At 34.8% G+C, this 27,068-nt stretch overlaps 5 protein-coding genes across 11 annotated transcripts; 3 read left to right on the top strand and 2 right to left on the bottom strand.

Moving 5' to 3' along the window:
• The first annotated feature begins 393 nt into the window (after nt 1-393).
• Nucleotides 394-4,007, top strand: Sidpn (bHLH protein similar to Deadpan). Its single transcript, XM_076311240.1, has 3 exons — nt 394-697; nt 1,866-2,093; nt 2,727-4,007. Exons 1-3 carry the CDS (start codon nt 527-529, stop codon nt 4,002-4,004), a joined length of 1,677 nt encoding a protein of 558 aa, XP_076167355.1. The 5' UTR covers nt 394-526; the 3' UTR covers nt 4,005-4,007.
• Nucleotides 4,008-7,958: 3,951 nt separating this feature from the next.
• Nucleotides 7,959-11,983, top strand: Med8 (mediator complex subunit 8). Of its 2 annotated transcripts, none has more exons than XM_076311243.1 (7): nt 7,959-8,184; nt 8,651-8,820; nt 8,935-9,110; nt 9,427-9,672; nt 10,500-10,670; nt 10,740-10,857; nt 11,314-11,981. In XM_076311243.1, the coding sequence occupies exons 3-7, from the start codon at nt 8,946-8,948 to the stop codon at nt 11,388-11,390; spliced, it is 777 nt and encodes a 258-aa protein (XP_076167358.1). In that variant the 5' UTR covers nt 7,959-8,184; nt 8,651-8,820; nt 8,935-8,945; the 3' UTR covers nt 11,391-11,981. The 2 variants fall into 2 exon arrangements, with proteins under 2 accessions (XP_076167358.1, XP_076167359.1); XM_076311244.1 differs by having other exon boundaries at nt 8,118-8,184; nt 8,916-9,110; nt 11,314-11,983.
• Nucleotides 11,589-16,759, bottom strand: LOC143146708 (methyltransferase-like protein 25B). Its single transcript, XM_076311241.1, has 6 exons — nt 16,627-16,759; nt 13,180-13,386; nt 12,888-13,106; nt 12,232-12,814; nt 12,028-12,162; nt 11,589-11,850 (listed from the first exon to the last, which is right to left on the bottom strand). The coding sequence occupies exons 2-6, from the start codon at nt 13,384-13,386 to the stop codon at nt 11,603-11,605; spliced, it is 1,392 nt and encodes a 463-aa protein (XP_076167356.1). The 5' UTR covers nt 16,627-16,759; the 3' UTR covers nt 11,589-11,602.
• Nucleotides 13,520-17,659, bottom strand: LOC143146705 (presequence protease, mitochondrial). Of its 2 annotated transcripts, XM_076311239.1 has the most exons (3): nt 17,325-17,659; nt 16,895-17,117; nt 13,520-16,786 (listed from the first exon to the last, which is right to left on the bottom strand). In XM_076311239.1, the coding sequence occupies exon 3, from the start codon at nt 16,763-16,765 to the stop codon at nt 13,655-13,657; it is 3,111 nt and encodes a 1,036-aa protein (XP_076167354.1). In that variant the 5' UTR covers nt 16,766-16,786; nt 16,895-17,117; nt 17,325-17,659; the 3' UTR covers nt 13,520-13,654. The 2 variants fall into 2 exon arrangements, with proteins under 2 accessions (XP_076167354.1, XP_076167353.1); XM_076311238.1 differs by lacking the exon at nt 16,895-17,117.
• Nucleotides 17,660-18,251: 592 nt separating this feature from the next.
• LOC143147077 (uncharacterized) lies at nt 18,252-26,693 on the top strand. 5 transcript variants are annotated; one of them, XR_012992163.1, is made up of 7 exons: nt 18,252-18,985; nt 20,566-20,820; nt 21,062-21,254; nt 21,467-21,680; nt 21,752-21,894; nt 22,289-24,907; nt 25,312-26,693. XR_012992163.1 is itself a non-coding variant. In XM_076311950.1 (6 exons), the coding sequence occupies exons 1-6, from the start codon at nt 18,651-18,653 to the stop codon at nt 24,848-24,850; spliced, it is 3,702 nt and encodes a 1,233-aa protein (XP_076168065.1). In that variant the 5' UTR covers nt 18,252-18,650; the 3' UTR covers nt 24,851-25,076. The 5 variants fall into 5 exon arrangements, 3 of the variants coding, with proteins under 3 accessions (XP_076168065.1, XP_076168066.1, XP_076168067.1); XR_012992162.1 differs by having other exon boundaries at nt 22,289-24,932; XM_076311950.1 differs by lacking the exon at nt 25,312-26,693 and having other exon boundaries at nt 22,289-25,076.
• The last annotated feature ends 375 nt before the right edge of the window (nt 26,694-27,068 follow it).

The following is a 27,068-nucleotide window of genomic DNA, read 5'->3' as shown; positions in this document are numbered from 1 at the left end:
AAGGAGGATAATAATCGCGTGTCGGTTCCGCGAGTGCGTGATATTTGAAATCAAACCAGCGTAGCGCCACGTAGCTTCCTCGGACGCGAAATGCTGAGTGTCTTAGCCGTGTTAGGCCGATTACTTTGGGCATTGAGATCCACTTTGCCACCTCCACCGTCTTTACCACCGACGCCGCCGCCGCCGCCGCCGTCGTCGTCGCCGTCGCGGTCGTCGTCGCCGTCGTCGCCGCCGCCGCCGTCGTTGTCGTCGGTGTCGTCGCCGCCGTCGCCGCCGTCGCCGTCGTCGGTGTCGTCGTCGGTGTCGTCGTCGGTGTCGTCGGTATCGTCGTCGTCGTCGTCGTCGTCGTCGTCGTCATCGTCGTCGTCGTCGTCGTCGTCGCCGCCGTCGCCGTCGCCGCCGTCGTCGCCGCCGCCGCCACCGCCGCCGCTGACGCTGCTGCCATTGTTGTTGTTGTTATTGTCCTCGTTATCGTCACCATTTCCATCGCTGCCGCCACAGCCAAGGGCCCACGCGGCCTACTAAGATGACCGCTCGTCTTCACTCGTTGAGGCATCAGGAGAAGAAATCGGCCGGCAACAGTCATAGACAACATCACCATCATCATCATCAACAGAGCGTGCATCAGGGGCCCAGTCCGGCAGCCAGTCCTAGTCCCAGTCTGAGCCCGAGCCCTAAACACTCGGACGGTCGTCGAGTAAGTGAAACGCATCTTTTTCGTGCGGTCGTTTCCGATTCGGTACGCTCTCTCTCTCTCTCTCTCTCTCTCTCTCTCTCTCTCTCTCTCTCTCTCTCTCTCTCTCTCTCTCTCTGTCTCTCTCAGTTCTGGCGAATTTGTAACAATTCGTCGTATCGTATACGAGTTTCCGCTCTTTCCGTTTCCGTAATTCTTCGACGCGCTACGATCGTTTCGCTTCGATTCACAAATAAATAAAAAAGCGCGGGAATGTTAACGCGTACGTGTAGTAGGCGTTCACCGCGATAAAAACTTTGATTCCGAATGAAACGATTCCGAGGGAAGGATTAAGGTAACGTTAAAGGAGAAAGAAACGATCGACGCGCTTCGAAGACGTTTCAAAGCGATGCTCGCGACCGTCGCTCTTTTATTAATATGCCACGAAACGCTTGGAAACTTTTCGATGAATCGTGTATGGTTACGCGTGGCCCTCGTTGGCGCCTCGTTTTAACATCGTCTTGTTTCGAACGCGACCGAAGTATCAACGTCGTTCGTGAGAAACGAAAAATCGAGTACCCCAGTCCGTCGTCGATTGTACCGCGCGCGACAAAACTGCGCGCATCGATGCGAAAATTTATCGACGACGATCGAAGTAGCGGTAATCGTTCGTTTCTGGAAATCGTAGGATCGTTACCACGATAAATCGGGTTTCTTTCTTTTTTTACCGGTTCTCCCACCTTCGTCGTTGTAATTCTCGATCGAGATTTCGCTGGTCGTAAAACTCGTGGATTTGTTTACATCGTATTCTACGTTTCTCGTATTCCATCGAACGATCGAAAAAGGAAACGGGTTTCTATAGGTGCCAAAATTCTCGACGAGCCTTACAGGAAATCTATATACTATGCACTCTGTACTATATACTATATACTATGTATTATGTATTATACACTATATATTATATACTACATACAATATGCTATATACTATATTCTATATCCTATATACTGTATCCCATATCCCATATCCCATGCCCCACATCCCATATCCTATATTCTATATACTATATACTAGATACTAGATACTATATATATATATATATATATATAAATACATATTTTATGCGTTATATTTGACAATCGCGACATCGTGAGTTTAATTTACGCATTGTAAAAGAATCGTTACCTTTTAGGCTAACAAACCACTAATGGAAAAACGACGGCGAGCGAGGATCAATCAGTCGCTGGCGGCGCTGAAGGCGCTTATCCTTGACAGCGCCCGACTGGAGAACACGAAACACAGCAAGCTCGAGAAAGCTGACATTTTAGAATTAACGGTTCGGCATTTACAAAGGCAGAGATCTCTTGCACAGCCCGGCTTATCGAGGTATAAGGCCGGCTACCAAGATTGCTCCAGAGAGGTGAGTTTCGTTCGACGCGCTGTCCAGTTACCGGAACAACGTTATCAGCTTTTCGAGAGTCCCGGCGTCGACCTACGTTAGAAAGATCGAACCGTTTCAAACGATCGATAAGACTCGCGCGGAACCGACGCGGGGGTTGCGACAATTTTCGTACAACGACCGAGGACGAACAAATTTTCTCGATAACGGAGGAGGAAGACGACGAGTGCGAATTACATTTTCCCTATTCAGCAACGAACCTCGTCGATTTCAAAACTATCGTTGTTTCCTTACCGTGCCACTTCGCTTCTTCGGTAGCTACCGCGTAAATTCACTTTTCGAAGATTTTCCTCAAAAATTGTTCACCTTCGAAGAGAATCGATCGGTGTACGCGACACCCTTTCGCATCCAGCGCGTTTTCACCGGCCGATGATCCCCGAGTTAAAAGAAACGCGTAAACGAACGATCGAAAAGTAACGAGGATCTTGAAGCCCGTTGAACGAATACGGTAAAGTTCGTTGGTAAAGTTCGGTTGGTAAAATTCGGAGGCGCGTCGTTCGTCGAAAGATCGATTCGACGGTTGCGAAGCATTCTGGTTCGCGAGGCGGGATGATCGGTATTGGTACGCGTCCGATTCGACTACGATGTTTCCAGGTAAGTCGATACCTCGATGCCCCGGACATAATCACCGGGAACACAACGCCGATGGACCCGGCGGTGAAACAGAGGTTATTACGACACTTGGACAGTTGCGTGTCGGAATTGGACCTGGATCTGGGTTCGAGGCCGGATAGCGGATTAGGCAGCAGTCCCGGAAGCGTGACGGATCGAGTGACGGGCGCGGGTAGTCCCGGTCCGTTGGAGCATCACGTGCCACCGACCGCGCACTGCAGTACAACACTGAATCCGGCGGCCGGCTTGATAAAAGCCGAGATCCCGGACATCGAGCCAGCCAGACCGGACAGCAGTACTACGGCCGGCGACGAAAATAACAATAACAGCAGCAGCAGTAGCAGTGGCAACAGCCGGCCTACGTCCGCCTTCGGTCAGCTAAATCCCGGTAGCCTTGATTCTCACCACCACCCACCCCCACCTCCCCCGCCGCCCGGTATACCGGTGATCGATCAGGCAGCGTCCGGTTCCCAACAAAATCCGAACATGTTGTCGGTCGTCCAGGTGATACCCTCGAGGTTGCCCGACGGTCAGGTCGTTTTTCTGCTTCCTAGTCATTACGTTCAATTAGCGGCCGCAGCCGCCGCGAATGGCATCAGCATCGGTCCGAACCCGCCCACGGCCATTTGGGCCGCCACTAATATGTCTCTCCTGAAGGCGACGGACAAACTCGCGAAACGGCCCCACGAGGATATACAAGAGTGGCAGGATGCGGCCTCTGTTGCCGCTAATGCTGCTGTTGCCGCCGCCGCCGCCGCCGCCGCAGCCGCCGCCACGTCCGCCAACGCTTCCGTCTCCGCTTCCGTTTCCGCATCTGTCCCCGCATCTACCTTCGCTACCAGCGCCGTGTCCGGTCCAAAGCCTAGCAAAAGTCCGAGGCTCGAGCAGCCGGAGCAACCGCTCGATTTCACCACTACCTCGAAGAAACTGAAAACCAGTACGAGAACCTCGATACCGGTCGTTATCAATAACGTCGAGCATAACGTTCAACAACAGTCGCAGCCGCAGCACCAGCACCAGCAACAGCAGCAGCAGCAGCACCAGCAGCACCAGCAGCACCAGCAGCAGCAGCAGCAGCAGCAACAACAACAACAACAACAACAACAGCAACAGTTTACGGCTCGTTTGGACGGGTCAATCGCGCACGAGGATAGACCGTCCAGTCACGCGAGCGGTGAATTCGTAACAGGAATTCGTTCACCGTCCCCTCTACCCCAGCAACCCGTGAGGGACGAAGAGGGAATGTGGAGGCCTTGGTAAAAGCCGCGATCGGTTAACGATGGACGAACCCGGCCAACGTCGTGGTCCCGTTCGTATCGGTGACGAAACCAGGCTCTCGTGGGACACGGTGCGTGTGTGTACGCGTGTGTCGTTATCGGACGATGATACACGGATAGGACGTGTAACTCTACGTGTACGTGTCTTCTTCTCTGGACACAGCGACGGATCGGTAATCGACGGACAATGTTTACTCGGACCGAAAACGCAAAACTCTCGCGTGAGCGTCGGGGTAAGGGAGAATTTTCTCTCGATCGACGAGAGATCGAGTGAAAAATCGTGGAACCGTGTTCGAACCGATAACGAACCGCGATACGGATACCTCGATCGTTGTGCTGTGCGCGCACCGTTTCAAAGACCGGGTGGATCGTAAACCCGAGCCAATTGGTAGCTTTCGCGAATAATGATCGATCGTTCGACGCGCGGTAATTTCGATTCGCAGATTCAACGTCTCGAAATCAATTTCTTCGGGTTCGCTGCTCGAATCGTTGCGCGACCGCTTCGTCTCGGACGCCATCTCTCTCTCGTCTTCGAAAACAGGGACCGAGCGACGGTTAGAGTTCGTCGATCGGGACGGAAATCGGGTTAGCAGCGAACATTTCCGAGCCGTGACGATCGTTGGACGATCGTGTTCGTAAACGTCGAGGGACAACGAGTCACCGTACATGTATATGAGAGAAGCATCTCTAGCACGTTGTAGAACGCTGGCGGGCAAACCAACGAGTGTGTCGCGCATAGTACTACTTTATTCCGCCGTCGTGTACATAGCCCCGATCGGAATTATAAGCGATGCCGAGTATAGATTTATTTTGATGTTAACTAGGTGTATACGCGTACAAAATAGCGTAGAAAGAGAATGAAAGGAGAACGACCGAATCTATAAAGCGAATGTGTTTGCAATGTGCGACGGTTTCACGGTTCTAGATGAAATCGCGACGGTTACGAACCAACCGATCTGCGTAATTGCTAATGTTGAGACTCGAATTCATAATTCAATGTACTTAGACATCGGTCAATATAAACGTATGTACATACCGACTCGTGGTGAGCCACTGTATCCGTGTCTCCAACACCTATCAATTTTTCGACGATCTTCGCGAATCGTCTCCTTGCCTCCTGTTCTCGCGCAATTACTCAACGAACGAACATCTTTTCAGCGTGCAACCGTTGTAGCAACGATTACGGAGATTGGAAAAACAACGGCGATAAGTACTCGGTTTGTAAGACGATCGAAGCCGGGATTGTTATTTACGGAAGAAGAAGAAGAAGAAGAAGAAGAAGAAGAACAAGAAGAAGAAGGAGGAGGAGACGAAGAAGAAAAAGAAGAAGAGGAAGAAGAAGTAGTAGAAGAAGAAGATGAACAACGAATACGAAGAACGTAAGATTCCGTTAATCGTTATTTTTGTTAGGTTGCAGGGTGCACGGGGTCGTTGCGTGGCAAGTACCGACGAACGTTTGTTATGAACATATGAAGAAGAAAAAAAAAAAAAAAAGAAAAAAAAGAAAAAAGAAAGAGAATTGAATGAAAAGAACAACAAGTATCCTTGATATTCCTTGTTTCGAGTTTTACCTTGTCGTAGAGTTTCACGCTCGAATTAGAATCCGTTCCCCGTTGACGGATACCGACCGACTAATTTACGAGATACGTGCGATTCGAGTGGCAAAGAAAAGTACGGAAATAGAGTGGCGACGCTTGCACTTTCACTCGACAGCAAAGTCTGACCTTCTCAGCCCCTATAGATGTTTTACAGCAGTTTAACCACCTGTTACGTCTCGACTCGCGCCGAACTTCCGCGCTTTTCTTTTTCGCGAAACACGCGAGTACTCCCCGCGCCACTTTAGCCCCTGACGCACAGACTCTATTCCCACCCTTATTCTACCCTATCCCCCGACCTGTCCTTCTTTACTCCGCGTCCCATTACCAATTACTTGTTACGCCACCGCATACGTTCCGACGGTAACTCGCCACTGGCTCGAATTTACCTAGATTTACAGAAATTGATGCCGATCCGCCAACGAACAGTTCGCGCGAACCGATGTACAGCGGATACGTAATAACACGTACTTAGACCGTAATCGCGCGCGGAACGAAGAGTCGGAACAGCGAGTACAAATTTATAAGTTGCGCTTGCACGTTTTACTACTCGATAACGCGGTTGAAGAACTTTCCGATTTTAATTAGTCATCGAAATAGATAAAATCGTATTGTATCAAATCGCAGCAAATACAGATAGCAACGAAACAACAAGAACGAAGCCTTGTTTTCTAAACGAGAACCGAACAATAGATTTTGCTCTCTTCGTCGGTGATCGATACGTTACCAACGCAACATTTCTGAATGCCGATACACTTCTCCCGATATAGATTCGTATGCCTTAAATTATAACACGGCATAACGTCCGAACGGAAATTAGTAGAATCCACGAAACATTAAAGAATGTTCACTGCACGGTAGAATTTCCATTATCACCGTGCGCGATGTACCATGGGAACCACAAGTAACATCCTCTTTCTTCGCAAGTGACCAAAAATGTAGAAATGACGCATTCGATCGATATTACAGCGTTCGACTTACCTATTCGGTTATTATCCCGAAACAAGATATAGAATAGATGTTTTATCTTTCGGAAGTTGGTTTCGCACGATCTGAAATACCGACCTGGTAAAGTATCGATAGTTTTGAAGCGACCTCTTCGTTTGAAAACAACGATTTTCGGAACTATATTCGACTAAACTACCGGAGTCGATAAAGGTAGTAAACGTAGGAAATTCGTCCCTATGTATCGCTCGTCGTTCCCTCGAATCTATCGATCTCGAAAAATATCCCAATAAAAAGATCCATTTCTTGGCACAACTCGATACGACTACAGATGGAACTTGAAACATTTCAGCACCTTGAAACCAAAAATATTTTGCAAATCACAGCCATCTTAACAATTTACCGAACAAAATCTTTTTCATATTCCAGGTATCCTCGAACCCTATTACTCTGTAATATCTTATATTCTACAGAAGGATTGATCGCACAACTTCCAATTTCAATGTATCTTTCTTTGCTTCGTAATCTATGATTGCACAAATGGAAGAAAAAAAGTTAAGAAATAAAGAAAACTGTTCGCGATATTAGAAATGAATTTATAAAATACTTCAGATTTACATTCATAATCTTTCGTTTCGTTAAAATATTTAGTTCCACAAATTCTTACGCGTTACAAAAAATTTTTTTTCGATATCATATTTATTCTTATCTCTTAAAAAAATACTTTTTATTCCTTTTAATGTAAATAGTCTACATTTAATTTATTTCTCTTCTAAGCTAAAAAGTCATTGTCAAAAGACAATTTGTATCGATTGACGATCCAACATTTTATTCTAACATTTGAAACGACTTTTTATTACAATTGTAACATCGATTATTCAATCGATTGTGAAGTCTTCTCGCATTTCGATCATCGACGAACTATGCGTCGGACCTATGATACGCTCCTGATCAAAGACAGCAAACCAATAGAAATCTGTCATGAGTTGCACGATCGAATATACATGTGTGTGTATATATATATATATATAAATAATAATATTGTGGTGACTTTTAAATGCTACATGTACAATAATGTTTTAATGGAACCTACGTCGTCAATTTTTCAATTATTTGCAATGATTTTCGTATTTCGATACTCGCTGCACATATCCTAATATTGTTAACACCTGAGATGAATACCACTGTGTCGTCAGTGGGAACATTAATTTTTACATGTGAAAAAAATCACTAACTTCAACACCAATCAAGATGCCTGCAGAAAGTTACTAGCTCCAGTAACAACCAAGACCTCTTCTTATTAGGGTAGGCGATTTAGTTGATGCCAGAACTGATGACTTTCTTCTTACGAAAGAATTAATGAACGGTAAAAATACAAGGATATTCATCTCAGGCGCCAAAGGCAGTCTTTCTGCGTTTAAATTCTAATAAAGTTAATAAAAAACAAGCTTTTTTGCACGAGTATATAGCGCAAAATTCTATAAAATATTTTAAGATATTATTGTAGGAAAGATTCTTCTAATTTTGCTACAGTACGCTTTCATTTTTCTTTTAAGAACTTGCGAACCTCCAGAGACCTGTGAACCGCGATTTGAGAAACATCACAGACAGGGCTGCACATGAGTATGGGTTATTCTTGTACAAACTTTCATAAAACTACCTTTTACTAAAAAGTGTTTAAAAAGGAATAAAAATATAAATAATCGTATATTTACTACACTAATGGTACAGTACAATGAGTACAACTTTTTCCAAAAAGAAGAATAAAAGATAACTAGATAGCAAAATAATTTTGAAATATTACAAGATTGATTTCATAAGTAAATATCAGTTTGTATAATAGAGTTTAATCACGACGAATCATAATTTTCGTCCTTCGGATTTTTCCTATCACAAAATTTTCAATTAATTCACCGATTTTCGAATTATACATAGTATATATTTCTCTACGCTAAATCGTAAATGATTTTTAATTAGTTTGAGCCTCAGAGAACTTTTTAAATTAAAAAATTTTAACATTAAAAACAAAATTACAACTTTCAACTAATTTAATTGCTTGCCGCCCTGTTCGTTAACCATACTCGTGCAGTGAACAACTTGCACGAGACGGCCCTGGTTACAGATGTATGGACATAAACCGAGATATGTGGAACTGTCTGTCAGTTTGGTATAAATATTTTCTTCAATTTTAATTACTGCAGAGAAAGTAATTTATAAATAACAATTATACATTTTGTCACTAAAATCGTACGAGGAACAGTGAGTATTCTATTTTCAATTAAATAGGTGTACGTTTAATATAAATTGATTATTCTGAACACAATTTTTTATATAAATATTGTATATACATATAGATAAATATTCACATTTTAGTAAAATTTAAAATGCAAAGAGAAGAAAAGCAATTGGATTCTGCTTTGGAGGCTATTATTATGAGAATAAACGACTTAAAAACAGCTATAGCTGCAATGATATTCAAATTGGAACATGAATATGAAACATTAAATTGGCCTAATTTTCTTGATAACTTTGCACTTATTTCAGGACATGTAAGTAATATTGCTTAAAATATTTCAAAATTTAATTTTCTATTCCAATTAGATCAATTTTAATTAAAATTCTGATCAAATATAGAAGAACCAAAATTGAATCAAATCATTATTAAACATTCAAATTGAATAAAACCTAATTATTACTATATAATAAGCATTGAGATTAATACCTATTTTGTCAAATGTGTTTTGCTTAATTACTTTAAATATTTCTTCATTCTTAAACTTATTGCATAATTGTATAACTAAATTTATTGGATAAATATTTGTTTAAATCGTTATAACTAATTTCACTCAAAATAAAACTTTATAGTTAACTAGCCTCTCAAAAATCCTTGGACATGATAAAGCACCCAACTTAAGAAATCTAACGGTTCTACCATTACGATTATGTCCTGAAAAAGATGAAGAACTGCTACGATTAACCGAAGGTAGAATTTCCACATTTGCTCATGATTTAGTACCAGATTACCTACGAACTAAAGTGGAGCCTCAAGCTGAACAAAAAATGATACAGCTTGAAGCAAAAGCTGCAAATTTAAATTATGAAACTTCACATGTAAGATAACATATTTCTTATTTATTTCCTACATACTTACAGAATTTATTTATGAGATACATTTTATAAATCCCATTTTTCTCAAATAATAATATATTTAAACACACAAATTTCATTAAATTCACTTTTAAGAATATTGTAAGACACAGATACAATCGTATGTCTCTATTGTGTAATTGTAGAAGCTTAAGGATAACTTAAGATGTTCTATTTCTCTGTTAATGTGCTAACTAAACAACATCTAGGACTGCAATGTAAGCTACTATCAGCTAGCTTTCAGCTTCTATTAGTTCCATTCGCTTTGGACTGAAATTGAAATGACTAGTTTCAAATTGCAAATAGAATAATTTTGACATTTTAACAATATTCCATAAAGATATGTTTTATGTTCTACAGTTATACATTTGAAATATGTACATTTTATCTTAAAGTATATTGTCTTTGGTATTATTATAAATTATGATTTATTTTGAAAATTTACTTATAGTTACCCGAGTATAATATTTTGCAGTATATATTTTACCAATTAAAATTAAGCTGTTAGAGGAATGATAGCTATATATTTTAATTCTGGAGTTTTATTAAAATCTATACTAATACCTGAAAATTATTTGGAAAAAAAACTTGATGTACAACTATATAAAACACATTTGAACATATTTATACATATAGATTTTCAAACGATTTGTAGTTATTATTGATTAAAAATCATTTTCCTCCAACAGTTTTCGGTATTACACGAGCGAAATTTTGTAATCGGTCCATTTAGCGAGTGGAACGCACAATGTCTTGTTTCCTAAAATATCTATAAATTTTATACTTTTCAGAAACAAGTGGCACAATACACAAAAGTCATTAGTCATATATGGGAAACAGCAAATAAAGCACGTGAAGAATGGGAAAGTGAAGCTGGATCTAGAGCAACTCAAGCTCAAACTAGTAGTACAGCAGATACTCATGCTCTTGTAGCAGCTGTGGGTATGGGTAAAGGTTTAAAGGTAAATTTCACGATGTATTTATTTAATTAAGCGCATACATCTTATACTAACCATTTTTGTTTATTATAGTCTGATTCTATACAAATGGTTCAGTCTGGAGTGAATTCTGTACCTAGCGGAATGATGGTAGGTAGACCTGGAAATCAACAACAAACTTCTGGGCAAGGATCACTGGGCAATCCTTCTCGTAAGATCTCTATTACAATTTACCTAATTTTATGTTAATATTGATATAATTCTATAACTAGAATTTATATTTATTGTGTACGGGGTATGTTTTAATTCAATGTTACTATGGCAAATGCAAGAAACACATATTTATCCAAAATAAAGTAATAACATTTAAACCAATGAGTGTTGGTCTTTTTCGGATGTACATAAAATCTTAATCAAATTTTTCAAAAATTAAATTTATTTCTTTTTTTGAATTTTATATACTTGAAGAGGACTAAAATCCATCGATCAAAGTATTGTCATTTTAGTTTGAATTAAAGTGTACTTCTTGCAGTTGCTCTAACAAGCAAAATTAAAGTAGACCTCTCGTTTGTTTATCAATTGATACATAAAGACAAAAGAAAGTTTCACTTATCTTTCTTATTATTTATATTTGTAATCGTAATAAACATATTTTGTATATTTATAGTGGGACAAATGAGTAAAGCTCCAAGTGCAATCAAAACTAACATTAAAGCAGCATCACAAATTCATCCATACAGATAAAGTATACGAATTCGCTATCTCAAAAAGATGTTCTGCATTCTAGTAAAATATCTTCGAGTTCGTAAAAAATAGTGTCATTTTAACTAATTTCTTTTTATGCGTGTATGTTACCGCTAAACTAAAAGTATTACTTACATCACACTTTTAATTTTTAAATTTATAACAATTTAATAGAAATACTCGTTGCAAAAATATTCTTTTATAAATGTTTATTATCTTTTCCAAGATACAATTGCATATGATCGTGGAGACAACTGTTTGTTCATAACTGAAATAATTGTAGCATCTAAACCCTGTTCTTGCAACCAACACAATCGATCTTCAAGAATAAGTGACTCTGCAGGTGCTTGTAACATTAACTGTAAAGCGGTATAAATTTCTACTTCATTTAGTTTGTTACAATGACTTTTCCACAGTTCTATTATATTTTTCTCGTGTATATCAAGATTGGATTGTACACCTGAAAAATATTAATTTAATAACTTAATGTTATGTTCTATTATTTTGTAATTGAATGTTAAAGTTACTTATATTGTATATAGTGTATATATTTAAAAACTTTAATACTATGTAAATTAATAGAATACATTTGTAAACATATTAGAAGAAAATATTTAATTGAAATACACAATAGCACCTTCTTCTTTAATTTCTTGGCCTTTTAATGGTTGTAAAATATATCTATTTAATGAATCTTTAATGTAAGTTTCAAAATTTGAACACTGTGATTTTCTTGTTCCTTTGCGAGTGCGTTTCTTGAGAAAAAAATCGTCTGAAACATTTCTTTATTTTATAGATCAATGTTAAATAAAGACTACTAATCAAAGAAATAGATACTCACTCTCAGTTGCATATAATTGAAGAACTGCCCTTGCAAGAACATAAAAAGAGTGTTGATTGTGAGTTTCAACGGACATATTAATCCATCTATCTGTTGGTTCTTGGCACGCTAATCGTAAAAACGGTTGCCTTAAGAAGAAACCAATGTCAAAATTAGAGTTAAAAATTACAGATTTAAAACAATCAGATAATGGGAAGTTGTTAAAGTATTGTTTTTCAGTTGATGCATTTATTTTTGTCCTTTTTGATATTGATAGTTTATGGTAACAACAAGATATCATAATCAAAATTCGTGCTACTTTCATATTAAGAAATATTTTTGATGCATGTATGCTAAGATCTCCGCAAGCATGTAAACCAATTAAACAAACATCTGAATTTTCTTGGAATTCAGTATTTAAAATAGCCTCTATTACTTCAACAGAATTACATGTCAAATCACAACAATTGTATTTAACATATGCTAGTGAATCAGGATACATTTTTACTTGTCTACTTTTAGCTTCATTTACTTTTGCTTGACTTTTCTCTAATCCAAGAACTTGATAACCATACAAATGGTATAATAATTGACAAACATACCCCTGTAATAAAAATGTATCTATACATACAAATTCAAAGGGAAATATGTAATGTACATAAATATATATTACTCACTAAACCTGCACCAAAATCAACAATAACTTTAATTTTATGTAGTGCACATTGCTTATGCACTAAATGTGCCAAATGCATTATTTCATGTTGTTTTTTTTTACTTAGTCCTACTTGAAAATTTGTTGGTAATGTTGTTAACAATATAGTATTTGTAAGTGGTAATTGATCAATATATTTACATTTTTCAACAAAAATCTTTAAAGACTCTGACCACAATGGCTAAAAATAAAATAATATTTTGTATATTGTTAAAATAGATTTACATTGCAAATAATTATATTTATTTTCCAACCTTTGTTGTTTTTCTCACAACAATATTGTTAAATTCTTGGTTTTCTAAAATTTGCAAATCATTCAACCAGTCTTTTGGAAATAAATCAAGCAATCCTCTGGTTAATAAATCTGTGACTGGCGAGTTATAAAGCCACTGTGTTTCGACAAATAAATTCAATGCATCCAAAAAATATTTATTTTGTACAGATTCATTTATACACGCCATCTAATATAAAAGAAAACAACTATATTTTAATATTCACTTTTACTCTATAACTACAAAAATGGTTTATTCAGGTAATATATATATATATATATATATATATATATATATATGTATAACTCGCAATGTTGTAATTCTTATAAAATTTATTTTTTGTAAATTACATATATTATTTATATATAAACCTTAATATGTATACAATTAATGTAGTATATATATATACTAAAAATTTGCACAAATAATTTCACAGATTTTTAACTTAACAAAACATTTATTCAACCGCCCTTGCTTGTGTTTTTTCTTCTTGATTCTGAATTATCCAGTTTTCTGAGTGTCTATTTAATAAATCATGATTAACTGGCCCTATCAACGCACGCCCTACTCTAATGTCATTTTGTCCAGGTTGTAAATATTTTGTAGCAACATTCATAAGTTGATCCTTAGTTACAGATTTTAATTGTTCTCTTTGTTCTTGAATATCATCATCTGTTAAATTATATTTAAATCTAATCATACCACGATTACATGGAGGAACTGGGGCATCAATACGTTGAAATATTCTCAATTTTGCTTCATTGATATCACTTTCTGGTATTGAATAATTTAACAAAAAATCATATGTTTTTTCAAACAAATCTAAAGTACGAATAGAATTAGGATCTCTATAAGAATAAAATATAAAGATTCCATCTGACGATAACTTTGCACCACCACCATAAGCTCCACCTTTTTCACGAATTTCTGGATGTAAATAAACTGATGAGATCAACTGAGATAGTACTTGTAAAGGTGCATAATCTGAATCTCCAAATGGAACTGTAAAAATTGCTTTTGCTAAATAATTGACTGTATATGGCAATACATAATGGATAGCACTCTCTCCCACTTCCATATTTTGATTATCTATGAAAATATTTGAATCTTTAAATGTGCCCTTTAATGATTTGTAAAATTCATGTACATTATCTAATATATTCATTTCATTGGTTTTGGATAAATTTATTGCTGATCGCAGATATTGTTTATTCAGAACATGTTCACATATCTCTTGCATTTGATTTAATATAGAATTTAAATCTTGCATTTGTGCTATTTTTTTCATTCTTGACACAAATTCCAAGCCCGATAAAGTTTCTTTATACTTGGTAATTGGTGAAACTAAACTGGCTGCGCTACTCATTGCATACATATGTCCTGAATCTGCAATTCCATTTATCAAATCTGCTGCATTTGTTTTAACAAGTGTTTCAAATCTCTGAAGATCAGACAATTCAACATTATTAAACACTTCCGACCAAAGTTGAAACATATCAGTTATATTAGGCTCTAAACAATATGATTCTATTAGTATTCCTTCTTCATATTGTAATAAATTACTTTTATGTTCAGCAACATGACTCATAAAATTTAAGCCTCCAGTTTTTAATCGTATCATCTGATCAAAATTTCTGTAATCGTAACTTTTTGTACCCATTTTTGTAATGATATTGTTAAAAAGTGGTAATAAACTTTTTAATTCTGTACATAGACTATGGGTATTGAGAATTCCTCGATAGTAACAAACATTATTTGTTGGTTCAATAGATATTTGTAATGGAACATCAACTAATTTTACATGTGTAAGTTTATATCGTTCTACATTTGGTTTTATATCTTCTATTTTCAAAGTAGGAAGAACACTTAAATCTTCCTTTTTTTGTTGTTCTTGAAGTAAAATTTGTCCATCAACATAAATTTGATCTAATTCTGCTGCAGAAAGTTGTTTTAATTTCAAGTCTAACAATTTACGTTCAGCAACCATTTTATCATAATCATAATGTTCATACGGTAACATTGTTAATACTAATTTGTGATTATTATTCATTAAGTAAGTCTGCACTAATTTTTGGAGGTACCTATTATCTTTTACCATTTTTTGGATAAGTTTTTTAATTGATTCATTAATTCTCATTGACCGTATAAGATTTCCTCCGTGATTCCATAATGGTGATAAATTGAAAAGTAATTGTAATCCAAAATTAGAAGTCTGATGTTTTACTTGCAATTCAATACTATGCAAAACTGCATCAATATGATCTTTTTCAAAACCTTTATCAATAATTCTTTCTACAGTTTCATTAAAGATTTGTTCTACCTTTATGAAATTTTCTTCCTTAACACCAAGTAGACTTACAACAAACATTGTATCTTTACAATGATCATCAAAACCTGTCATTGGACCAAAAGCAATTCCCAAATCTGATTCCACCAAAGATTTATAAAATGCTGAATTTGGACCGTTTAAAAGAAGTTGAGATAAAACATGCATTTCAAAAGTCTTTTGTATATCAAGTATGTCATTGCATAAATGACCTATAGCTATAGTACCCTGTCGATTAGGATCTGCAGCCATAGGATCCGGTCTACACGTAATATGTTTCTTTCTTGGTTTATCCCAACGTTTCTCTGCAGGAACTACTGACATAGATGTATCAATTTTATCTACTAGAAATAAGTATTGATCATTAATAAATTTTAAATGATCTTCTAAAGGAAAGTTACCATATGAATAGAATCTAGAATTAGAAGGGTGATAATAAGTTTTATGAAAATTGACCAGATCTATATGTTTCAAATTGGGGATAACAAGTGGATCTCCTCCAGAAATTACTGCATACGTATGACTAGGTAAAATGTTATTTAGTAATTGTTCAGCTAATATGGCCTGATTTTCATTGAAAACACCTTTCATTTCATTAAAAACTACTCCCTTGAAAACAATGGGGGAATTTTTATCATTAACATCTTCGTGCTCTAATCTCCAACCCTCTTGTTTAAAATCAAGTTCTCGCAGATTTGGTTTAAACACTGAATCCATATATACGGATTGTAAATTTCGATAATCTTTCAAATTTTGTGTAGAAAATGGATATATAGTGTAATCAGGTCCTGTCATGGCATTCATAAAGGTAGCTAATGATCTTCTTAACATTCGAAAGAATGGATCTCTACATGGATACTTTTCACTACCACAAAGAGTAATGTGTTCCAAAATATGTGGTAAACCTGTGGAATCTTTAGGAGTTGTGCGAAATCCAACCGAAAAGACATTATTGCTATCATCTCTAGCTAAATGCAAATATTGTGCACCACTACCCAAATGAGTTAATTGCACTGCAGTCAAATGTAATTCATCTACTTTTGCAATTGTATCCACTACGAAACCATGAATAACTTCTCCTCTTTGAAATTTTTTAAATTCACCTTGAGACAAATTTATTTCATTTTGTGTAGCATTAAATGTTGTATTTTTTTGCAAATGAAATTTGCAATGCTTCAAATATTGCTGCAATCCACGTGGATACAAATATAATTTCTGAGATAAATTCAATATCCTCAACATTGTTCTTTAGTATTTCAATATCTGAAAAATACCAAAGACAAATAATCTAACCCCTATATTACCAATTAAATAATGTGCAATGAAAGATTTTTGGGAACAGTAAATCTTTTTACACTAAATATCACTCACCAAAGACAAATGTCGAATATGTAAAAATGTAGATAATTGTTTATGTTGTATACTTCACGAAACAAGCACTCGTGAATTATTCACTTTTTGAATTTAAAATAAAAGAAACTATGGTATGTGGCTTTTTATTACACTGAATACCATAACATTCATTAAGACATTATTCACCAACAACTATTGCAGTGCACTAGGTTATTGAATTGAGTAATAAACGTGGTAATAGCTATGCCGAAAAATTCACGAAATAATGAATGATATTTGAAATCAATGATATTTATTATTATATTTCGGTTATTATACTCTGAATACAATTTTTTATATTCAATTATGAAATATCAAATATAATATGAAATAGATACAAGGATAAGTATTTATCGGATAAATTAATAATTCTCAAATCTAAACTTTATTTTAATTTATTAACACTTACCTTTTAATACTTTTATACAGTATGTAAATTTTAATTATCCTCAATAGCAATTTATTTTGAAAAATTCGACATTTTAAAAATTTTTTTTATAAATTAATTTTTGTAAATTATTTGTACCGGTTCCCCCTCTTTGTTTTCAATGTGTATACTACCCTGCAATTGACAGACAGAGAATGAGGGTAGCAAATGATGTCGATAAACATGAAAGCGAATGCTCGGGTCGTTGAAGTCAAACGAGCTCAAGAAATGCAATCGTTTCTACAAATTGAGAATCGCATAAGTACTTTTCTGTAACTGACACTGAACGGTCTTAAAATATCGTTCACGCAGCAAGTAATTCAATAGGTGAAACATTATTTAACCATTGCTAATGTAAAATACAAAATATCACTAGAATACTATAGTTAATAATAAAAAATTTGAAACAATATTTTTTACTTAAAAATTATTTACAGTTTTAATCTAAAATAGTTAAATTTATATTTTATTCTATACGTCGTTTACATTACATAAGAAAATGCTCTTCCCTATAATGGAATATCAACCAATAATATTACTTCATATAATATATCATAAATCATATTCAATGAATAAACCAATAATTATAGGCATTTCATCAGAAATATCCAATAAGAAATACGAAATGGAGGAAATAAAATGGGCAAAATTACAATGAACGAAACTTGTACTTTTTACAATTATGTTGGAAATTGTTGTTACTATTTAGTACAATTTAATTACAAATTCAACAATGTTGTTATTTATTTTAGAATATATAAAACATTTATATTTATTTTACAATTTCAAAATATATATAATTAAGGAACATAAAAGAAAATCTCCAATGATTATCGACATTTTCGAAGGAACTATGGATTTAATGAAAACGCGACCATGACACGTCAGAGAAAGCGATACGAAGCGGTTCCCATAAGACGAAACGCAAGATCTATGACGATCGAAGAACGCGCAAACTTCTCGGATTTTCGTGCCTAGTAGACCGTCCACTAATCCTGGCTTTCAAGTTCGTCATGGATCGTGCATAAGTGCATTTCGCCAAATCTAACTATGCCAAAAGGCGCAAGTAAAACGTTGCGCGCGAAATCGGTATGACGGATTCGCGGTTATTCTTATATTGTATGCGCTTCGGCAACTTGTCGGTCCGCGCGAGTGGAGGGTCTCGAATGGCGCTCATGTATAATCACCGGGAGTGCAATGCTAACAAGTAGTCCAGCTGACTCTGACAAAATGGTAGGGTACTCGCATCCTACGGGAGGTGATAAATTTTTACACACGTAATTGAGACGCCTCCGGTGACGGGGTACGATGAGTACTGATAACCATGATCAAACGAAGCCCTGCGTCAGCAAACCAAGAATCGAGCTTAATGCCGACGAAAGCGCATTCGACGGCAGGCGAATCAAGAAGGAACGAACTGACGTTTCCCTCGAAAATGGTGATGGCAGTATTAATGCCGGCATTAACGATAATAACAAGCAAATGCAACCGAGCCAGCGACCGGCTGCCGGCAGATTTTCGAACGGCTTCCACGACGGCGACCTACTTCAAGATATCATCGCGGCCAAGTTCACGGCCCTGGCGAACCATGGCACAGCTGCCAAGCACGATAAAATTCGGCTCATGATCGAAGATAGCATCAGGTTAATTCAGCTCTTTCTCTCACTCTCTTACCCTCTTGCTTACTCACTCCCTCACTCACTCCCTCACTCACTCCTTCACTCACTCACTCACTCACTCACTCACTCACTCACTCACTCACTCACTCACTCACTCACTCACTCACTCACTCACTCACATACACACACTTACTCACTCACTCACTTATTCACTCACTTACTTACTCACTAACTCACTCACTCACTCACTCACTCATTCACTCACTTACTCTTGTGTATATACATACACACAAAGTACAATTTTGTAATTAAAAATCCAATTTTTCTCCTAAAAAAAGCTTAATGCAACGAAATTTATTTTTCATGTCACCTACATTAGTTTAGGAAATTAAACTGTTTGAATAAATAATGTTTGATACTGATCAGTACAAATTTTTACTTTAAATGTTTACCACTGTATGATAACTAAAAATTTAACTAGAGGATACAAAGAATTGGAGTATATTTTTCTTAAAATGATATACTGAATATTGAATAAAAGTTGAATTTCCGTTTTCACTTATTGGAAATATACATAGCTGTAAGCTCAAATTTTCCACATTTTAGAAAAATCTTTTAATATACAAAATGCCCTACCTAACGCCATTTAAAATGTTTCATCTATTTTTAGAATTGTAACAAAATTTTCTACAAAAAGTATATGGGTTCATGGAAGCAAAGTATAATAAAACATTTGTTTTAAATGAAGACATTAAAGAAATATTAGAATCATCTTCATGCTTTTAAATAGAATATTATATTTTATGTGTCATCATCTCATAATAGTACTTAAAATGAATTTAACAATGGTGCTTCAAGGTTTCTATTTCACTTTTTGAAAAGGCATTAAATAATTTACTATTGATTTCGATATATATGTTTTAAAATTAATCATTTAAACCTGCATAATCTTTGAAGATTTTATAGTACATAAAAAAGAAATTTTAATATTTATCAATTATCATTATAATAGAAAAGAAAGCAAATATAAAATAACATTTATATGATTCTTATAATTAAATTGAGATAGAATAAATAATGTGAAAAATAATGTGATGTTTGAGTACATGAAATAGTTCTTTTTAACAATAATTTTTAAACAGATAATTTTGACCTACATTGACCTTGAGTGCATTTGAATTACAAAATGTTAAATTTTTCATAAATGTTGCTATTAACTATCGATAAAAAAAGTATTTTGTGTAAAAAATTAAAAATAGTAATGAAGATTATCTCATCTGAAGAAAAAATGTTTCCATCATACTACTTTCTACAAAATCATATAAATTTTGTAGAAAACAGTTTTTTATCATTTTAAAAGTAGAGGAGATATATCAGATAATATTAGGTAAGGCACTTCGTATGTGCAAGAAAATTCCATTGTTCATTGCATGTTTAAATTATTGCAATATTAAAGTATTAATGTATTATATTGTTTTTAATATTTTCAAAGTTAAAAAAAAATTATTCATACTTTTCAATTTCTTAAACTTTGAATATCCTTTCTATTTAATAGATGTTTTAAATATTATTTATGCTAATCTTATATTAATTTTTATACCTAGTGAAGAATCGAAAACACACATTCAGGATATCTTTTCACAAATTGAACAACTCAAAATAGAAGAAAAATTGTTATTGTACCTGAAACTTCCATTATCATTGACTAATACTGGGGGAACTGTTGATCCTTTGAGACAACCATTAAATCCATTAGGAAATCGCTATGAAATTCATCAAACTATCATGTGGATTAAGACACATTTGGAAGAAGATCCTGATGTCTCTTTACCAAAACAAGAAGTGTATGATGAATATAAGTAAGAGTTTTAAATCTTGCATGTCTTAAAAATTATTGTATAAATTTATAATAATATTGTACTTATTTACAAAACAATTTGTCATATAAATTTATAACCAAGTACAAATTTAGTATGATCACAGTATATTGTAAAATAACAAATTTCGTTCTAAAATTACTTTGTATCTTCGACTACAAATTATATCATGAAATATATTGTAATTTGTCATTTTATTTTTGTTGTTTTAATTTATTTACAGTATGTACTGTATGCGGAATTCTATGAAACCCTTATCAACTGCTGACTTTGGAAAAGTAATGAAGCAGGTGTATCCACGAGTTCGACCACGCAGACTAGGCACGCGAGGCAATTCACGTTATTGTTATGCTGGAATGCGCAAGAGAGTTAAATTGGATCCTCCAACATTGCCTAATATAACTGGAACACAAACTGTGAGATATAAGATTAAATTTGAAATGTTTTAGACTGCTCTTGTAATAAATGATTTGTGTTAGTTTTGTATATTGGGAAACATCTATTCAGTTATGTTTACAAATATATTTTACATTAGAATTGAATGTGATATTGTCTGAAAATAATGTAACTTAAAATTAGTTTCTTTAGTAATAATAAGTGTTTTTATTTTAAACATTCAATCCTTTAGAGCGATGATGTAGATGAAAATATTACCGAAGAAATGTTGGGAGCTGCATCTACATTGATCAGAGAATGGGCAGAAAGTCTGTTGGGCTTGAAATTTCCAACTTTGAGTGCCTTAGCACGTCATCTTGTTGATAATCTTTGTGTTGATACTCGATCTCTGGCTGCTATATGCATATTGTGTGCTTCAGGAGATTCTAATACATCAACAAATAAAGGTTTGTTAATTTGTGTACATTTTAGAAATAATTCTATTAAAAATAGGCTACAAGTAACGTTGTGTATTTAGAGTCAACTACAGATTTGCGTGTAACACCTCTCACTGGAAAATCTGGGAAACTCAGAGAAGCACAATTACAGTTGCAACGAAAATTACAGCAGCGAGAACATATAAGGGATCAAAAGCATCGTCATCTTGATACTGTTATGCAGGTACAAGATATTTTAATAAAGCAACATAATAAAGTTTAGTTAATCAGTAAAAATTATATACCAGATGTTTCTGTACACGGAACAATTTTTATACATGCAATGATAAAAAATGAAATATTCGTACAAAAATAATACTAGCTATATTATTTTAAAGTTATTAAATTTACGATAAGTACAACAATCTTCTTAAAGGTTTTCTGTAAATTACTTTTATCTAAATATAATTTGCAATTAATAGAGTAACAGGAAGTACTAGAAAATTAATATATTATTTATAAGCAATATTTCTAAAAATGATTCATAGCATAGAAAGCACTTCATGTAAGTAAGATATGCTGTTCGAAATATATTGTGTGTTAATTACAAACATCATAATATGTAAAAAATGTTTCAGAATCAGAACAAAGAGAAGACTGTTGATAATAAAACTGGGGCAAACAAGGGAAATAAGAAAACTAAGTCCAATCAGTCATCTCAAGGTACAAATGTATCAAGTGGGCAGAACACTTTAACTAAGTTCAGTCTATCTGCTGTAGTAACCAATCGGCAGAAGAAAGTTCTTAAAGCTAGTAGTCAGCCATGTAACATCTCCCTGGAATCCAACTGTGATAATATAGTGGTACAATCGATTGAAGACGTACAGAATAATAGCAACCCTAGTGTAGTGATGACCAACTGCGTAAATACACAGCGAGATGTCAAACCCAAAAATTCCAGAAAGCGTGCCAATCCAATTGTATTGAATCAGCCATCAGATACCAGCCCTGAAAAACAAACGAAACTTACAGAACAGCAAATAGAAGAGAATGTAGAGCATTCCAATGTGTTGTTGCCTAAACTTACATCTATACAACCTCCCGAGAAAATTTCGGTGATACTAGCTGGTAATTTGAAGCCTACCAAGTGCAAAGTAAACGAGGCTGTTAGTAATCAGCCTCCTAAAAACTGTGATATTGAAACATCAGCATGTTCCAAAATTTGCGTTAAAGTAAATGGTTGTCCTAACAGTTTTGATCCTAGTGCGAACACAACAGAAGAATCTACAATCTTAACTAAAGATCAGATTCGGTTATTGCAAGAAAATTCAAATCTCATAGGTAAAACTGAAAAGTGTCCAATCGATTCAGACGCTTTAGATGATTATTTAAATGGAGGTAACAATTCCCAAGAGCAAGAGGAGGAATTATTACAGTATTTTCAACAAAGTAGCTCATCAAGTTCAGACATGGAAGCTAATGCTATTGCTATTGATGAACAAATATCGAGATCTGATAAAGTATCGCAATTAAGACTAATATTGCAACAAAATTTAAAAGCAGGAATTATGCATGCACCCGTTGATATACTACCCGCTGCTATTATCAGACAGAACATTGAAAAACGTGAAATTACTCAGAAACATAACTTGATATTACCAACATTACTAAATCATTCAAATCAAAGTAATACCAGACGAAGGGTCAGTTTTGAAACAAACGTTGTGGAACATGTACAAGATGCAAATGTCATTGCTAACACAGTACCACAAAGTCCAAATACACGTCGTAGAATATTTAATTTTACACCGATATCGCCAGGCCCACATTCGCCCATTAATGGCCGCGCTTCCAAATCTAATTCTGCAAATGCTAGTCCATTTGTTTCACCGCGAAATACGCCTGTTCCACGCTCAAGAAGTAATTTGCAAGCATCTAGTTCCAGAGCACGTGCTCACAAGTCGTTATCACGTTCAATATCCTGCAGCATGCCTTACACAAGTAAAAACGATACTTTTGTCGTCCCCACAAGTGGTCCAGAATTAGTTAGACAAACATCTACACCTCAGTTACCATTGATTTCTACCAAATCATCAGAAGTACAGGTTGGTAGCAGTACAACACAAATTTCTGTTACTTCGAAGAGAGAGGGACAAGGACCGCAGTGTGCCGCATTTTTATCTTCCGATTTAGCACCACAGAAACAATTGCTTATTAACTATCCAAGCCAGGAAAATTTGCAAGAAATTAAAAATGTCTACCAAAAAAACCAACCTGATCAAGAAATTAGTGAATTGTTTCATGGCAATAAACAATTCACGAATGAACTATATAGATCACAATCAGTTCCATTACATAGAATGGTCAATCCTGCATTAATGTCACCTATTTCGACGCAACATTGCTTATCAACATTTCAAAGTCAGAGTTTTAATCCGTCTACGAGCAGTTCTATAGCGCCTACACCAGTACCTAGTGAATTCAATGATTTTGGGTCGATTGGTCAATCAGAGGGAACATCAACATATTTACTCGATGATGTTGGTCCAAATTTCATGTCAGATGAGCAACATTTCTTAATGAGTGATAAAGAAATAACATCTGAAAATATAACAAATATATTAAATATTTTGGATGAAGAAGGTACACAGAGCTTACAAATTTTACCAGAGCAACCTGCAGAAGAAAGTTTAATAGAAAGCAACGCAATAGTATTGGATGCTTTACCAAATTCTAATTTAAACTTATCAGAAGAGGATATGTTGGACCCGTCAAATGTACTTGATATTCCAGTAGGTGGAGCCTTACAAAAAATAATACAATCACGCTCCTATCCAAATACACCACTACCTGTGCCAGTATCTACATATACACCATCTTATGCTGAAGATAGTAATGGATCAAGATCATATCCTTCAACACCACTGCATACAGTTCAATCACAAGAAACCTATCAGGAGACTAATGAACCAATGCTTTCAAGTCCTACTTTAAATTCTTTAAACTTACATAATGAAACTGGAAACGAGTCTGCTTCTGGCAGTTTGTGTAGGAATGTTGTGGATTTACTTGAAGCTAATTTTCTAGGAGAAACTGATACAGAAACAAATGATTTGGACCCACTTGGTAATTTTGATGGATTGCAAGATGTTGATTCATTAACACCTTTGTTTAATGAAGTGACAGAGCCTAATCGTTGAAAACATACACAGAAGTAATTCGTGGATCTTAAAATTTTTCATAGTGATCTACCAAAGGTTGGACAAATAATTCAAGTTGTATGTTCGTATGACTTCTTTCAACAATGATAATACTTTGTATAAGTATTTTACTTTAATATGCAAAGCATTATAGTGGCAGTATGAAACAATGATAAACAAGTCTTAGTTCCTTGTGCTAATATCAAATAATTAATCTCACAGTGATCAAATAATGATATATCAATTTGAGCTTCTTTTATAACAGATATCTATTTTATATTCACTAGAATTATAATGGCAAAACTTTACTTTTTTCCTTTCACAGTTTTATCATGATTTATGAGATTTAGTAAATTTTAACAAATACTTGAAATATTAAAGATTTTACTGCCTGGATAATATATAATAAGAGAAATATTATCAATTGGAACTAATGTTATCAATTATCTTCTTAATTGCAGTACCATAAAAAAGTAATGATGAGAGCAGCTCATGATGGAAAATCAGATACAAAAGAAAATATTTAAAAATTTGACCAGTAAATTAAGAATAACTTTGAAGCAGTTATAAGTGTACAATTCAATTTAATCTATAAAGAGCAGAAAACAAAGTGAGTAACTGCCAATTATATTCACCTTAGACTTGTGTCGCTTATTTTTTAAAGTAAGTAAAGGAAAAAACACTGTGATGCAAATGTAAATCTCTGAAGATTGTATATTTCTTAAATTTGCCACTAGTGAAACTAAAAGTGTAAATGTCTCCAGTGGAGTCTGAGGTGTCTTTGGTGGAACATTGAGTTTGCAAGTGTGAAAAATGACGAAGAAGTTGCTCAAATGGAGCGATCGTCGCTGTGAAGCATTTGAGATTCGAATAAGTGGAAGTTGATTTTATATAAATACTTTATATTCATCGTTTCGAAACGTTTGTTTCTAAGTCATTTAAGAACGCGTTATTGCGACTTTGTTATTCAAGCGTTTCTAAGAAATATTTACGATCACCTGCTGGACATTGGTGAGCTTCTTTTTACATAATAATCGGTATTGAACCCAGTACATAACACTCTTTTAGACCAAGAAAAGTCAAAGAGTGGGTATATAAATTTGTAAAAGTTTTACTTTACTTAACATAAAATTGCGTAAAATTTGTTTTTAGTTGACAAAGCATCATATTTTAAATCAGAAGTATTCAAATTTTATAAATTCAATGTTTTTACTCCAAATTTTTAATTGACTTTTTTCTTCTGCTTTTAATATCTTAAATTTACTGTTCATATAGCTGTCATATTTAGGATTGTTATAAGCTCTTTTTATTAGATCTGGATTTCATATATTTATTGGAACTCTTAAAAATCATATAAATTATGGTTATTGAATTAAAAGTTTGAAAACTTCTGTTTTAAATAAAAAAGGTATGTTTCTGAAGATGTAAAATCGTATATTTAAATTTCGTACTGGATTCTGCATCGATAATAATGCGAAATAATTATTGCTATGGCGGGTCTTCCTGGTATGTCGTTTTGTTCATCAAAGAATTTCGAATTACCATAAGTACACCGCCAATTTATATTTTTCTATAGCGTTCTCGATCGAGAATTTTATGAATTGGATAGTTTAATCGATTTTTATTCCCACACGTCGTGGTTACTTAGCTTTCAAAGCAGAAAAGTTAGATCTTTTATAGAAAATCCGCGTGACGGACTTATCGTTCGTTAATAAATTTCATCATTTAAAATTATTTTTCACGTCGAAGTCTTGAAGATGCGCTTCACATCGTAAAGTATTAGATTTTTATAAAATACGGGGTAAACGTAATTTACTCGCAAATGATCATAAACACACGACATTTGCAAAAATTCTGTATTATCATTCTGTAAAGGATTATATGGCGTTACAAAGTTAACACCATGTAAAATGTTATATAGTATGATTTTTGTGAAATCTTGTTCTTTAAAAGTTACTATTGACATACAAATAACATGAACCAAATTTTCTGTTCTTGTATCAATTAACTTGTTAATAATCAAATAAGAGATTATTATGACAATAAAGACTAAATAATTTGATAATTACAGTTTTGTACAAATAAAATTAATTTTTATACATTTATTTCCGTACATTTAATTAACTAAAATATTTTAAAAACATTATTTGGTTCATGCTATTGCTCTATAAGGCACTACATTACTAATACCAGTTTTTAATCGCCATTTCACATACCG

The sequence above is a fragment of the Ptiloglossa arizonensis genome, chromosome 5 (assembly GCF_051014685.1).
Source record: "Ptiloglossa arizonensis isolate GNS036 chromosome 5, iyPtiAriz1_principal, whole genome shotgun sequence".
Taxonomy (NCBI): Eukaryota; Metazoa; Arthropoda; class Insecta; order Hymenoptera; family Colletidae; genus Ptiloglossa; species Ptiloglossa arizonensis.
Note: the sequence above shows the minus strand (reverse complement) of the source record. Positions and strands in the feature narration are given on the sequence as shown.